General features: G+C 42.9%; 1 protein-coding gene across 7 annotated transcripts in view; it reads right to left on the reverse strand.

The window, feature by feature from the left end:
• The window catches only part of NKAIN4 (sodium/potassium transporting ATPase interacting 4), a 123,855-nt gene extending 111,948 nt beyond the window's left edge, over window positions 1-11,907 (reverse strand). For all 7 annotated transcript variants that reach the window (XM_050918709.1, XM_050918708.1, XM_050918707.1 and 4 more), the window contains exon 1: window positions 11,646-11,907. In XM_050918709.1, the coding sequence (XP_050774666.1) occupies window positions 11,646-11,699 (54 nt within the window). In that variant the 5' untranslated portion in view covers window positions 11,700-11,907. The remainder of the gene's footprint in view (window positions 1-11,645) is intronic.
• Between the last annotated feature and the right edge of the window lie 2,269 nt (window positions 11,908-14,176).

Genomic DNA, 14,176 nt, shown 5'->3' on the forward strand with positions numbered 1-14,176 from the left:
TGGAGCGGCACAAAGGGGAGTAGCCTGGGGCTGAGGATTTGTCCCTAGGTGCACAATCATGCATGCAAGTCAGGTGTCTGTATGCACAAGTCCTGTTGCATGTCTCAGTGGATCACTCCCAGCAGAAGTTAGCCACAGAACTGTGCTCCCAATTTTTCAGAAAATCTGGACCTAGGTGGAGCGCGTCTCCTCTCCCCACCAGCGCAGAAAGTATGCCAACTGTTCAGGTTTCAATTAGTTCCAAGTATTTGGGAACAGAATGTATTCCTGGGGCGGGGGGGATGAGGGAGAAAGCAAAAAACGTTATTAGTCAAGCTCCTGCTCTGAGAAGGATCTGAGAACAGCTGGTACATTTTCCTGCTGAGTCGGCTGGTCACTGAAAGGTGGCAAAGGAAGCTGGCTCAACGGTGCCAATTGTTTGCCTTCTATGAGCAGGTGACTGAGGCAAGCTAGTGCCTTGATTCTCACATTATATTTTCACTAAGCCATTTTATATATCATAATTTCAGAAGAAAGGGGGCAGTGAAATTGATGCATAAATGACTCAACTTGGATTCACCCAAATACCATGCGGGAGAAGTGGAAGTGATAGACGAGGGATCATTAAAAGCTGCTGTCTTCATTTCTTCATTGAGTCCTCAGCACATAATGAAAATCTGGGGCATCGGTTTCTCTGCTAACCAACATACTTATGTCTAGCATCCTGACACCGAAGCAGCTGTACTGACAGCAAGCCACAGACACCAGGGAAATGACAATTATGCCCTTTCATAAATGAGGCCAAAAGTACTGCTTGGAAAACATGGTTTGGACCAGTTCCTCAGCTGGTATAAATCAGCATAATTGAAGTCAGTGGAGTTATGCTGATTTACACCATGTGAGGATATGATCCTTTGTTATTAGATTTCCCCCTTAAAGAGACAAATTAAAATATGTAAAACTCAGAGTGCAATTGACATAAAACTTCTGTTCTCTATCAGTTTGCATAGACATTTAGGGTCAAGTTCTGATTGCAGCTGTCCCATTGAAAATCCAGAGAAACAGTGCTGCCTGCTTTTATGGATTTATCATGGATTTCACAAAATCTGCTGTTTCTCCGAAAGCCCCAATTCTGGGAGTCATGTTATCCACAGAGAATCTCACCTTTTTTTGTTTCTGGTTTTTTGTTTTAGAGTAAGATTCTTGGTTGCAAAGAAAAGCTTGAAAATGTGAACACTAAATGCTCAAGAACCAGAAGGCCAAATAAATCTCAACCCCAAATTCATTATTTTTAAAATCTCATTATTTTTAAGCCAATTCCATGATTGGGGGGGGGCTTGATTAATTACTTTTGAATGCTTCAGACTAGAGATACTGCATAAATTGGTTTTGATTTTATTTTTATTTTTTTAGATTTAAATAATAAAAAAATGTCCAAAAAGCATTCAATACTCCTATACAGATAACTGATTAACCAAAGCAATGAAACAGATCATTCCTCCCTTCTTTTCTCCACCTCAGAAAAATACCCTCAATCTTCCTGCAAAACTCCATCAGATTAATGGTTTGCAGAGTGCCTTAAAGGTTAGCAATACAGCTGCATGGAAAGGGGGGGGATATTTCTCATAGAAAATTTTGACAAACACCAAAACATTTTTCATTTTTGTCAAAAAATTAGTGAAATTTTTAAACTTTTAATTAAAAAAAGAAAACTGAAATATTGCAGGTTTTGACAACCAGTTTTGGACAAGCGCTGCTGAATACTGACAAACCTTTGTTTTTTTGCCAGAAATGTTGCTTGGTTTCAGACAGAAAAAATAAGAAATTTTTTGAGGAAAGCAGGCACTTTCTGTGTAGGTGACCATATTTCCTAAAGTAAAATCAGGACTTCGGGGCTCGTCCAAGCCACACACTACCAGCACCCCACACAGGGCGTGTCAGAGCCACCCCGCCCCACAACTTGGCCTGAATGCCTGAGCCCTGTGCCAACCACAGCTAGGGCTGGCTGAGTGCCTGAGCCCCTGCTGGGTCTGAGTGCCCCCCTGAGCCCCGTGCTGCTCATGGCTGGGGCTGAACTCTGTGCCAGCTGGGGTTGGGGCTGACCCCAGAGCCCCACTGTCTGGCACCTTGCGTCACCATCCCCCTCCAATGTTCCTCTGCACCCCTCTAGGGGTATGCACCCAGCGTTTTTTGTAAACTGGGCATTTGTTTGTTTGATTTTGCTAACTGATCCGTTGGCAAGAGCAAATGGGACAAATGGCAGTTTTTGTCAAAAAGTAGGGACGTCTGGAACAGGTCTTAAAAAAGGGACTGTCCTGGTCAAAACAGGACATATGGTCACTCTATTTCTGTGGAAATTTTCATTTTGTCGATAACCCAGTGTTCTATCAAAAAACATTTAGACAGAACATTTTCAATCAGCACTAGTCATCCTGTTTGGGCTGTTTTGGACCATGTGATAAGCAGCAACAAGTTCCAGAGATTGAGGCCCCCCTGCAGGTAATGCCCTGACCCCACCTTCTCTTTTATAAGAAGGCAGAACAAATTTCATTGATCACAACTGCAGTGATACATCAGTGGGGAATAGGTATGTCCCATGACATTTAGGAGTTGATAGGTCATGAACAACACCTTAGACTATCCCTACTGCAGTGGAGTTACTCCAGATTTACCCTGGTGTAGCAGAAATGGGAATCAGGCTTTTTGCTCTCTAGTTTATCCTTCCAAGATCTCCTGTTTGACAGTCCCTTGCAGCAGGTGCTTGGAAATGCTGCCTTTTACATACCAGTGAAAATGTACCTCGTCTCCTTATGTAACATACACTGGAACTACCTCAACTCGCTTGTGAGATGTCACTGGGCTACAATGGATGTTCTCTTGAGCTGACCGCCCCATTTCCAGTGGCGTTCCATCTGAGCCAGCGCCCAGACACAGCAAAGAGGAAAGGGGCCGAACCCTGGGATAGCAACGGACCCTTGTCCTTTCTTATGGAAAATAAAAGAAAGTAAACCACAATGCAGAGCACAGATCTGTAGAGATGAGCTACACCTCAAGCTGGTATGATACATTTCAGGATGGAGGGGTGGGAAAGAGAATGAAGAATGCCGGGGTCGCTCCACTCCTGACAGAAACATTTCACAATTCCGGACCTACATAATAACGTTCTCTCCAGTGCAGCTAGAGAGGCTTCTCATCTTTGTTATTTGGACTCATCTTTTCCGTACGTTGTAAGCAGAAATGGAAGCCTGATAGCTGCTGCCACTGGGACCCGCTATTTTCCCCTCCAGGATCACCTTGTGCTGTTGTATTCACATCACCTGCCCATGTAGCAGTTAATCAAGCTCAAGAGTTATGAAGAACACAGCATAGCATATGAGGTAACCGGACAGAGCATGGGAAAGAGGTCACATGATAAAATGGAGAGGTGCAAGGCACAGCCTGTTTGCATCCTATGCACCACTGACTAGACCTTGTCTTTTTATTCTCTCCCTCTCGGGGACGGGGGCAGGACAGTTTATAAATAAAAGCCAGCATTAGGGCTGGATTAAGAGGCAAAATCTATAAAATCTGTGCCTTGGAGGTGTAGCGGCTCATCAGAAGAAAGAAGTGGGAAGCAGAGCAGTAGGCTGTGACAGTTGCCAGCCAGATACCTGAGGTGGGATGGATTTTATCAGCAGGGCCTCAGAGGTGGGAGGAAAAATGAGAGCCACTGTGGAAAAGTCAGCCTGGGGGCCCCAAAGTTTTGGGTGGATCCAGGCCCCAAATAACCTTAATTTCTTTATATGCCAAAACTCAGGTGAGGTTCTTTTTATCTTTTACTTATAACTGACCCAGTTTTGCAGCCCTTACACTGAGTGTCAAACTACTTATGGGCATAATCCTGTTAAGTTCATTGAGATTATTTGTTTGAGTAATTACTACTCAGTGTGAGTAAGGGTTGCAGAAACAAGCCCAGTGCAAAGAATGGCAAGCCCCAGTCTGTGGGCAGAGCTGTGTCAGAAAGGCTCAAATGTACGGAGAGAAGGGAGAGATGAAAGGTCGAGCCCAGAGGTGATATGATCAGGAAAACCTAAACAAGGGGCAGCTGGAAAGTGCAGGGAATATGGTGATAAAGGAAATGCCCATGAAGTTGCATCTCCAGTGATCTCATCCCAGTGCCAAAGTAAAATTTAAAGAAATCAGACAAGGCCCTAGAGTGACAGCAGCAGGAAAAAGAAGTTGTTTTGCGTCTGAAGAGGATCTTGTTCTGTTTGGCCAGCTTGGGCTTTTTTACACTGAGTGCAGCAAGGCTAACCATACTATATACCACCGGTGGATTTAATCACATGATATACAGAGTCCCAAATGAAGTTCTTGATTTAGCTATAAATCTGTCACGACTGGTTGGATTATGTGTAGGGTCCTACCAAATTCATGGTCCATTTTGGTCAATTTCATGGTCATAGGTTTTTAAAAATCATAAATTTCCTGATTGCAGCTATTTAAATCTGAAATTTCACAGTGTTGTCATTGTAGGTGTCCTAACCCAAAAAAACGAGCTGGGGGGTGCAAGGTTATTGTAGGGGGGTAGCGGTACTGCTACCCTTAGTTCTGTGCTGCTGCTGGTGGCAGCGGCTCTGCCTTCAGAGCTGGGCAGCTGGAAAGCGGCGGCTGCTGGCCAGGAGCCCATCCCTGAGGGCAGAGCCACCAGCTGCAGCAGCGCAGAAGTAAGGGTGGTATGGTAAGGCATTGCCACCCTTACATCTGCACTGTTGCTGGCAGGGCGCTGCCTTCAGAGCTGGGCAGCTGGAGAGTGGCGGTTGTTGACTGGGCGCCCAGCTCTGAAGGCAGTGCAGAAGTAAGGGTGGAAATACCATGAGCCCCCCTCAAAATAACCTTGTGACCACCCTGAAACTCCCTTTTGGGTCAGGACACCCCGTTTGAGAAACACTGGTCTCCCCCATGAAATCTGTATAGTATAGGGTAAAAGCACACAGAAGACCAGACTTCATGGGGGGAGACCAGATTTCACAGTCCGTGATGCATTTTATGGTCATGAATTTGGTTGGCCCCTAATTATGTGGGATGAAATGTAGTTAGAAAAATTACAGTACAATCCAATTACACACAACCCCAGAATATAGTATAAACCACATCACAATGTCATGTCCATCAGCACAGCGGCAGAAGTCAGAGAAGAATTTCCGCTGTGAATTATTTGTGCTTCCAACCCATTTAAAATGTACAAGAAGATCACAAAAGAACCAGACCAAGCTTGTGCAAAAACACTTTAAGAAAATGAGGTTGAAGTGTAGAGGGAATTGTTTTTATTTTGGACCTTCTCAGATTCCATTCAGGGTCTGAAACCTCGGAATGGGTTGGTTTAGACAACACAAAAGCATAGGATTTCTGGGAGTCACTGGCAAGCTACTGCTGCAGTGGGAAGTATGAATCTGGATTGTCTCAGCAATGTGAACTCTGGATGCAAGCACTTTCGAAATACCAAATATTGCACAAGAAACACTACTCTTGTGCTGCTCTCCTACACTGCAGTGGAACTCCCTGTCCGAAACATTACTGACGAGAACGGCTTGGAGAACTGTGCTTTTCTCCACACAAAATTTTGACTTTTTGTCAAAATGCAAACCAACCAAATCTGGAACATTTTCAGCCAAAACGTTTTTGGGATTTGGATGAAAACTCAAAATTGTCCATGGAAAGCAGACACTTTCCATGATAACGTTCATTTAGTCAAAACCTCCGTTTTCCACCAAAGACCAGTTTCAGTGGAAATTTTTACACCAAGCCCATTATTGTCACAGCCTTAACTTTACTTTGTCTGGCACTCGTACTCAAGAAACAGTTTCTGTTTAATGTGGCTGTTATACTTATTGTATAATTTGTGGCAGTGCTTCAGGACCACAGATGGGGACCAGGGCCCCACTGTGCTAGGAGCTGTACAAACATAACAAGAAGACAGACCCTGCTTTGAAGCATTTACAATCTAAGTATAAGATGAGATTCAACAGGTGAAGGTGATAAAATATGGGGGAGCACATGGTAACAATGAGATGATTCTGATCAGTATGATAAGCAATGGGCACACTCCTGAAATGGGCACCTGCTTTTGTTTTAACTACTCTGGGTTCAAATTTGCCAGTGAGGCACAGCACAGCATTAGTGACTGTGTGAAATCATCCATTCCAGTCCTACACACCTATGTATCTATGATACCACCTGGGGGAGCCTCAGGGAACAGACAGTACCTCTTCAGGGGATATATCTAACTCTCCCAGCAGTGCTGTCTCTGCTCCATGGGCTGGTTGGTGTGGGAGGGCTAAAGTGAAAATGTCCCTTCCTCCTTCTCCCACAAAACTTTGGCATGCTAGGCACTCCCAGAGAATAGCAAGGGAGCAATCCCTCTACTTCCAAAAGTTCAGGGAATGTACTTCCGTTTGGCTCTTAGCCAGGCTATGCAAAGTGCAGGGGAAGGCTCCTCATACCCTCTCTCCTAACCCTCACTCATGTAGAGGCCTGGCAGAGTCTGGTACTTGATTGCTATTCAGGGCAGACAGTGTGCTTGGAACTGTAGGGTATCAGAGAGAAAGTTCCTGCCCCAAGGAGCATATGAATTACAGGTGACAGGCCGGTGTGAACTTCCCCAAAGTTTTGGGCTGCTTGGTTCAGCTCAATATATAAAGAGAGGCCAAGAGCCAGCTGCAAAGTTGGGACCTGTATGTGAATACAAATTTTGCCTGTGTTGGAGATCGAGAGTGGGTAGATCTAAAATCAGCATCCAGGTCTGTTGCTGCCTTTAATGTAGGAAATGGAGTGGGAAGTTTATAAATTGTATAAAGTTTAAATATTTCATATGTTTGTTCATTTTTTGGCCATATTCTGTTCTGATTTATATCCTGTGCAATCCCAAAGGCCAATGTACCTTTTTAAAATTTTTCCAGTGTTTTAGTTTATCAACTTTCTGCTAGATCAAGCTGATACGGCCATGTTAGTCATTAGAGGTTGCTAGAGAAGGATCTATACTGGTTTCAGATAGTTTCCAGAACTGATCACCCACTGCTGTAAGAAATTAAAAAGACATTGTCAGAGAAAGGAGGGGGGATGGAGAGACAGAAAGAAGAAATAAATACATGGATATAGTTACTTTTGGTTTGTTTCTGTGAGTAGCAATTCTCTGTGGGCTCCTCTCTCACTGTTAATGGGAAATGTTTGTCATTTTTTCCATCTAGAGCCTCTGAGAAGAAGGGGTTCTAAATGTATTTGTAAAATTGCCTCCAGGTTTACGCTTGGCATCCATACTCCCAACCCATGGACTGAATTTAAACAACAATTACTTGATTTGTTGGGATGGATTATGGGGAGGGAGGGAATTTTTCCATGCCTGGTCTGGTTGAAATAAATTCAGATGGTGCCTTCAGCACTCACAATCACTCATTACTCGAAGAAATATACTATTGTGAACAATCTGCTTACTGGCAGGGAGGAAGGACTGGATTCACCAGTTACTAATATTTTTCCTATCTGGAACCTAGCAACTGTCCATGGTTTCCTGTGGGGACCCACCAATCCTACAATGTTTTGGGGGTCCTGGTGGATGCTCCCTAGTGATACACACTGCAGTATTCCACATAGGTTGTGAAAACCTCCACTAGAAATCTTTTGTATCATTAATTTCTATACTGAACATTTCTCTAACACAGTTCACAGGGATGGAGTCCAGGTACCATTCCCTCACTGGGAAAAGATACAACTTGTTCAGGTTTTGCTTAAGCTTTTCCTAAAGTTCTTATTTCAACAAAGATTCATGGGGGGGAGGGAGGCGGAGTCCATTCAGGTAACATTAGTTTCTGAATTAAAGTGAGACAATAAAAACAGTTGTGTCCATCCATCCTTAATTCACACTACTGGGCCCTTAAAGTGTGAATTAAAAGGCCAGATTGCCAGTCCTAGAACCAAACCCTCCGTTGACAAGCACAATGATGGGGACCAAAGATACTGCCTTGTGATTTTCTGCGGGCAGGTCTGGGACACCGTGCTGTGGGAGTAACTATGCTCTCTCTCCAGAGCAGAAATGTATTACAGCAAGGGTAGGCAACCTATGGCACGTGAGACGAAGGCAGCACGGGAGCTGATTTTCAGTGGCACTCACACTGCCCGGGTCTGGCCACCAGTCCGGGAGGCTCTGCATTTTAATTTAATTTTAAATGAAGCTTCTTATACATTTTAAAAACCTTGTTTACTTTACATACAACAATAGTTTAGTTATATATTATAGACATAGAAAGAGACCTTCTAACAATGTTAAAATGTATTACTGGCACACGAAACCTTAAATTAGAGTAAATAAATGAAGACTCAGCACACCACTTCTGAAAGGTATTACTGGGTAGGTGTATTAGTAGCTAGCCATCAACCTACTGAATATGGGTTCCCCCTTAGGAATGTGGGAGGCAGGCTGCATGTTAGCTGAGCCCACTTCATACAATACTCTTCTATGCATTATGGGCCTGATTTAGCAACACACGTAACCATGTGCTTAATGTTAAGCTTGTGCTTAAGTTCCATTGAAGGCCACGCTGGATTATGACCAGTGGTGCTACTTTGCCCTGCTGCATGCATAGGGGTGGCAAGGAAGAAGAGCACCAGAAGAGTCCTTTCATTCACTATGCTCACCAGCACAGAGCCCCGAAGGAGCAAAACCTTAATTTGGAATGTTCAGGTGGACGACAGTTTAAGACTAGAGTTGGTCAAATTATTCATTACAAATGTAACCTCTTTCTGATCAGCGAATCAGCTGAGACTCAATCCTGATTCTCTTCAAACATATTCATTAGCTTGCTCTATATAGTTCAGACAAAGAGTTTGCAGCTCGTGCATTGCTGGTGATCTTATTTGGCATTCATGTGGTGTAGCTGATCACCTAATTCATATTTTTTGCTTCTGCTATCCAGTCGGATGATAAACATTTTTAATCAGGAGAACAACAAACAACGATTAATATACTTGGATATTTTATTTTTTCAGGCAAACATTTGGGCTATAATTTGTGAACATTTCAGAATCTGTGAACACTTCCACGCACAACTGGCAGTTATCCAACTACTTGCACATAAGGCACAATAGGACCTCCACAAGCCATTGCAAATTGAACTCTTGCTTTTCTTGCATTTATTATTTATAAAAACTCCCAATAAAGTCAGTTATTGCACTAGAGAAATATATAGTTGAATGTGCTGTTTCCAAACAAAGTAGTATAAAAGCATGCAATTAAGGTTTAAAGTACCAGGGGTCAAATTCTTACCCCACTGATGTCAATGGCAAAAATCTCATTGACTTCAGTAGAGCCAAGATTTCACGCCAGGAGTTTTGTTGTGGGAAGCACAGTGTCTGGAAATACTAAGGGAAGAATATAGAGAGATCAAAATAGCAAGTGAAATGAACAGAGACATGCAACGATCAAAGAAAGTTCACATCTTTATAATTTATTAATGATGATGGTCTGATTGCTGCTGGTTTTTGTATTAATTGATTCCATTACATACAGTATCTCATTCGATTGCAGCCCACTTAGCTATATTGTTGAATAAATGACGTGACAATTTACACACAAGGAGAGTTGGAAAAAGGTCTAACAGCTTCCCCCAGTAACTTACTGGGAGTTTCGCCAATAGCTTATGATCACACTCTCATCAGGACAGAGCTTCAGGAATTCCCTCCCCATGCTTTACATTTTTCATCTCTACCAATTTACCAAGGCAAGTGCCATGGGAAATCACCAAGACAGAAGCATCCAAACTTGCTTAAGAATGGGCAAAGAAGCTGATTCTTTTCTTCAAGGAGGAGGATCCTAAGGAAAAAAAATGTTCGGGGTTCTTTGTTCCAGTATCCTGGATACCAGAAAACTCGCACCCTTGTCAAAAATAAGAGCAGCACCAGCAGTTTTTTTAAAAGCAGGCCAATACACTGCTGGATTGAAGAGACAATTCGTTGTTCAAACACTAATTTATTCAAATGTTAACATGGTTACAGTCTCTTTCTTCTGTACAGTATGGGTGAAAAATTACAGGAAAGAACACATATACTAAAAGACTAAATACTCGCTACTATCATTATCATCATCATGCATAAAACATGTCTAGTAATATGCTTCATGCAAACAACAGAACCTCATTCCTTATTTTATGTATCCACAAGTCAAATCTTACATCTCTTCGTTAGGCTAGTCACAGTGAACGGCCTAAACTTTGCTCTCCACACCCAAATTTTAGACTAGTGGTGTAGGTTTTAAAAACTAGTTTCTGCTAAATGAGAGATTCTTTCTTCCACAGAACTGTCCCTTCAGGGAAAATAAATTACTGTTACAGTAAACAATTCCAAAACACAGTTTTAGCTAGAGTACTCAGTGGCACCAATTTACTATGGAGTTTAAAATCAACTGGCTCCTTTCCTCAACAAGATTTAGAGATTATGCTCCAAAATAAAACAAAGTTAGAAAAAACACGCTTCACAATTAAATAAAGGAATGACATTTCCTTTTTAAGGCAAGAGAAACCCTGCAGCCTATTAGCAATTGACAAGGGGAACCTCCAGATACAAGCTAGATGCACAATCATAAAACAACCAGACCTTTGTTTATCACAGTTCAGCATTGACATGTATGCAGAAGTGATAGAAAGCCACGCTGTATGAAAACCAGTATTTCAGACGTTAAAGGAGTTTGCTTCTGATCATATATACTTGTGCAATTAATGAGGAGAATGTTCTAAATAAGTAGTTTTAAATATGCATGAACATAGAATAAGTGAAGAAGTGCATATTACATTAATCTTTCATTGCAGCCTTTTGTATTAGTACCTTTGGCCTCTTTGATTTCTTGATTATTTCAGCACTTTTGAACTTTTTGCTGTTGTTGATGATGATCGTTACGAGAATCCTCGACTTTTAACATCAGGTTTAATTATTTTTTTTTAAAGGAGGGTGACTTTGCAAGTTCAAGACTTTTTTTAAAGGTGCCCCTTTAAATAAACAAATAAAATAATGAAGCCACCCCAAGAGAGAAAATTAACTGGCAATTCAGGATTACATCCCGACTCCCCCCACCCCTTTCCAAATATAAATCAAAAGGCTGGAAGTTAAAAGGGACCCAATTCTGTAATAAAATGAATCATTCTAATAAACGATTATTACGAAAGCAGCTGCGTGGGACTTCAATTTTCAATCAACCCACCAAAATTGGGGGACTCCCTAATTCTTAACAATGCAGTTTGGGAGCGGAGTTAGATCCCCTTCCCGGGGATCTTTTGTTCTGAGCCTGATGGCTGCCCCCCATCCCGGGTTTGTGCCTGATCGCTCAATCAAAATGCGTTGCTTCTCCCCTTCTGTTTGAGAAGCAGGGTTGATCCGGCGCAGACAGACACAACAATCTCCCCCCCTCCATACACTCCCTACGCCTGTGGGTGTAGAGAATCGGTGCCAACTCGTGTCGATTCGGCTCCCGGACCAACTTGGACTGGAGCTGTGTGCAAAAGTTTCTCTGGATCAGCCACCCTCCTGGAGGATAAGGGGTGCGTGTGGGGGGGTGCGAATGGGGGTTCCCCACTGGGGTGGCTAGAACCCGGCTAATTGTCTCGGCGTGAGGAAGAGACGCGAGGAAAGAGCCGGCTACTCACCAGCTGTAAAGTGCAGAGGAAAATCAAGGTACAGCGCCCGGTGCAGCATCCCATTCTCCCCGAGCCCAGCGGGTCCCTCCAGCCGCTTGGAGCCGAACGCACCAGACCAAGGAGCCGGGCTGATTCACTGGGATCTGCCCGCTACCATCTCCGGGTCCAACTGCCTTCAGCCGCATCCAGGGACTGGGCAGCCCCCTCCGCCGTCTCTGCCAGCAACCGGGCTGAGAGAGCAGCTGCCTCTCCCAGCCGTGAGGTCGTGGAGCAAGTGAAAGAGCCCCCTCCAGGGAACCGCTTGCTGGGGAGGAGGGGGAGGAGGGCTGGAGTGTGGGGCCACATCTTAAAAAGGCAATGCCTGATCGAGGCGCTGATCCAGAATCTTTGCAAGCAGTGTGGGAGCCTTGCCATTGACGTCAATGGGATTGGGGTCAGGCCCTGCCAGTCAGCTTGGGTAGCTGCAAAAACCCACTCCACACTTCTATTCCTTATGGGGCACCCAGCGCCCACGTAGAAGCAGAGGATATACAGACAGACCCACCGTTCTGCATGTACCACACATGCATGTGATCATATGTGAGCAGAGCTTGGTAAATAGTGCACGGCAACGAATTTACTCAGCCAGCTTCACCTCCTTTTCTCTCTGCAAGTTCTCTAAGAACAGGTGGCAGTTTTCTCAAATGTAATCCTTATTTTGCTGTTTCTTCCAGTAAACTTGTTGACTAGAATATTTGTAATAGAAAAAAGGGGGTAACAGTCACAGCAAAATTCATTTTAAAATGTGTATACATATTAATGGCTTTATTTTAGTATTTTTAGTATTTTAGCTTTGGACATAAATCACATATGAATCATTAATAAATAGAAATTTGATGTAGAAAGGACTTAATGGGCTATATCTTAACTTGCACCAAGTTCTGCAATCAAAGCACATGCTTTGCTACATTTTGAGATATTCTAGATCTCTATAAACTTATCCAAATATCTGTACACATAACCTATAATAACGCCTACCTCTTATATAGTGCTTTTCATCCATAGATCCCAAAATACTTTACAAAAGAGGTTGGTATCCTTATCCCCATTTTACAGATGGGGAAACTGAGACATAGAGCAGTGACATGACTTGTCCAAGGTCATCCAGCAGGCCAATGGCCAAGCTACGAGTAGAACCAAGGTCTTCTGAGTTCCAAAATAGTGTACTGTCTCTAGGCCAGACAGCAGGTGGCAGAGCAAATCCCCAGAGATAGGTGAAACAGTTTATATTGGATATTGTACAACCCCATATAAAAGCCAACTGCAAGCACAGTCTCTGTAGAAGGGCCTCCAGAGAAGATGGAGCCATTGCTCCATCCTCCACTCCATCATAGCCCAAGGAGTGAGCCAGATACACCCTGTTAATCTATGGCAGGGGTCGGCAGCCTTTTGGAAGTGGTGTGCCGAGTCTTCATTTATTCACTCTAATTTAAGATTTTGCATGCAGGTAATACATTTTAACATTTTTAGAAGGTCTCTTTTTATAAGTCTATAATATATAACTAAACTATTGTTGTATGTAAAGTAAATGAGGTTTTTAAAATGTTTAAGAAGCTTCATTTAAAATTAAATTAAAATGCAGAGCCCCCCGGACCAGTGGCCAGGACCCGGGCAGTGTAAGTGCCACTGAAAATCAGCTCGAGTGCAGCCTTTGGCACACATGTCATAGGTTGCCTACCCCTGATCTATGGCATGCTTCATGCAGCAAAGCACTTACACAACAGGATAATAACATCACACAAATAAGAGATGGGAAAGACCCATTTGATCATAATGTGGTACCTCCACAGGTTCCGTTAAGCTAAATAGCAAAGTTTAGTGTACCACCCTGGACCTGCTCCTTCTCCCTCTGAAGTCAATAGGAGCTTTGCCATTGCCTTTGCTGGGAACAGAATGTGACTTTGGCACCATGACTGTTCAGTTGCATTTTTCCTTTAAATGCAAAAGAGTACTTGTTGCAGTAGCGTCAGAATATGGTGGTAGCTGGGGCATCATGATGCTGAAGAAACAAATGGTCCATTAAAGCGTTCCTTGATTATACTCAAGAAAAGTAGGATTATGCCCAAAGTGGTGAGAAAAACTCATATTTACTTCACTATTGTTATTCAAATCAGCAGCCATGAAGGAAAGAAAAAACAAACAAACAAAGAAAAAAGTCCCTATCACACCTAAAACAAGAAGTTAGGCCTCTAAATGGACACAAATCCCATTGGTTTCAAATAGTGAATTTTCTGACCTGTTCACTGAACATAATCTGACATGCACCAAATATTGCAGTCTAACACAATGAAACACATTTTATTCAAGGTGAAATGAATATGCCCACAGAAAACACCAGATTACCTCGCCTGGAAAGCTGTATTTTGCTGTATTTATATTTGCAGGAAATGTTTGAAGGTTTGTTTTATTTGTTATGGATGCAGCGGGAATATTCTTTAGAACATGAATAAAGAAGTCTCATGCTGCACTTTTGGGTCAGGCACCCTGGCATCAGAATGTAA

This window comes from Gopherus flavomarginatus, chromosome 11, assembly GCF_025201925.1.
Source record: "Gopherus flavomarginatus isolate rGopFla2 chromosome 11, rGopFla2.mat.asm, whole genome shotgun sequence".
Classification (NCBI taxonomy): Eukaryota; Metazoa; Chordata; order Testudines; family Testudinidae; genus Gopherus; species Gopherus flavomarginatus.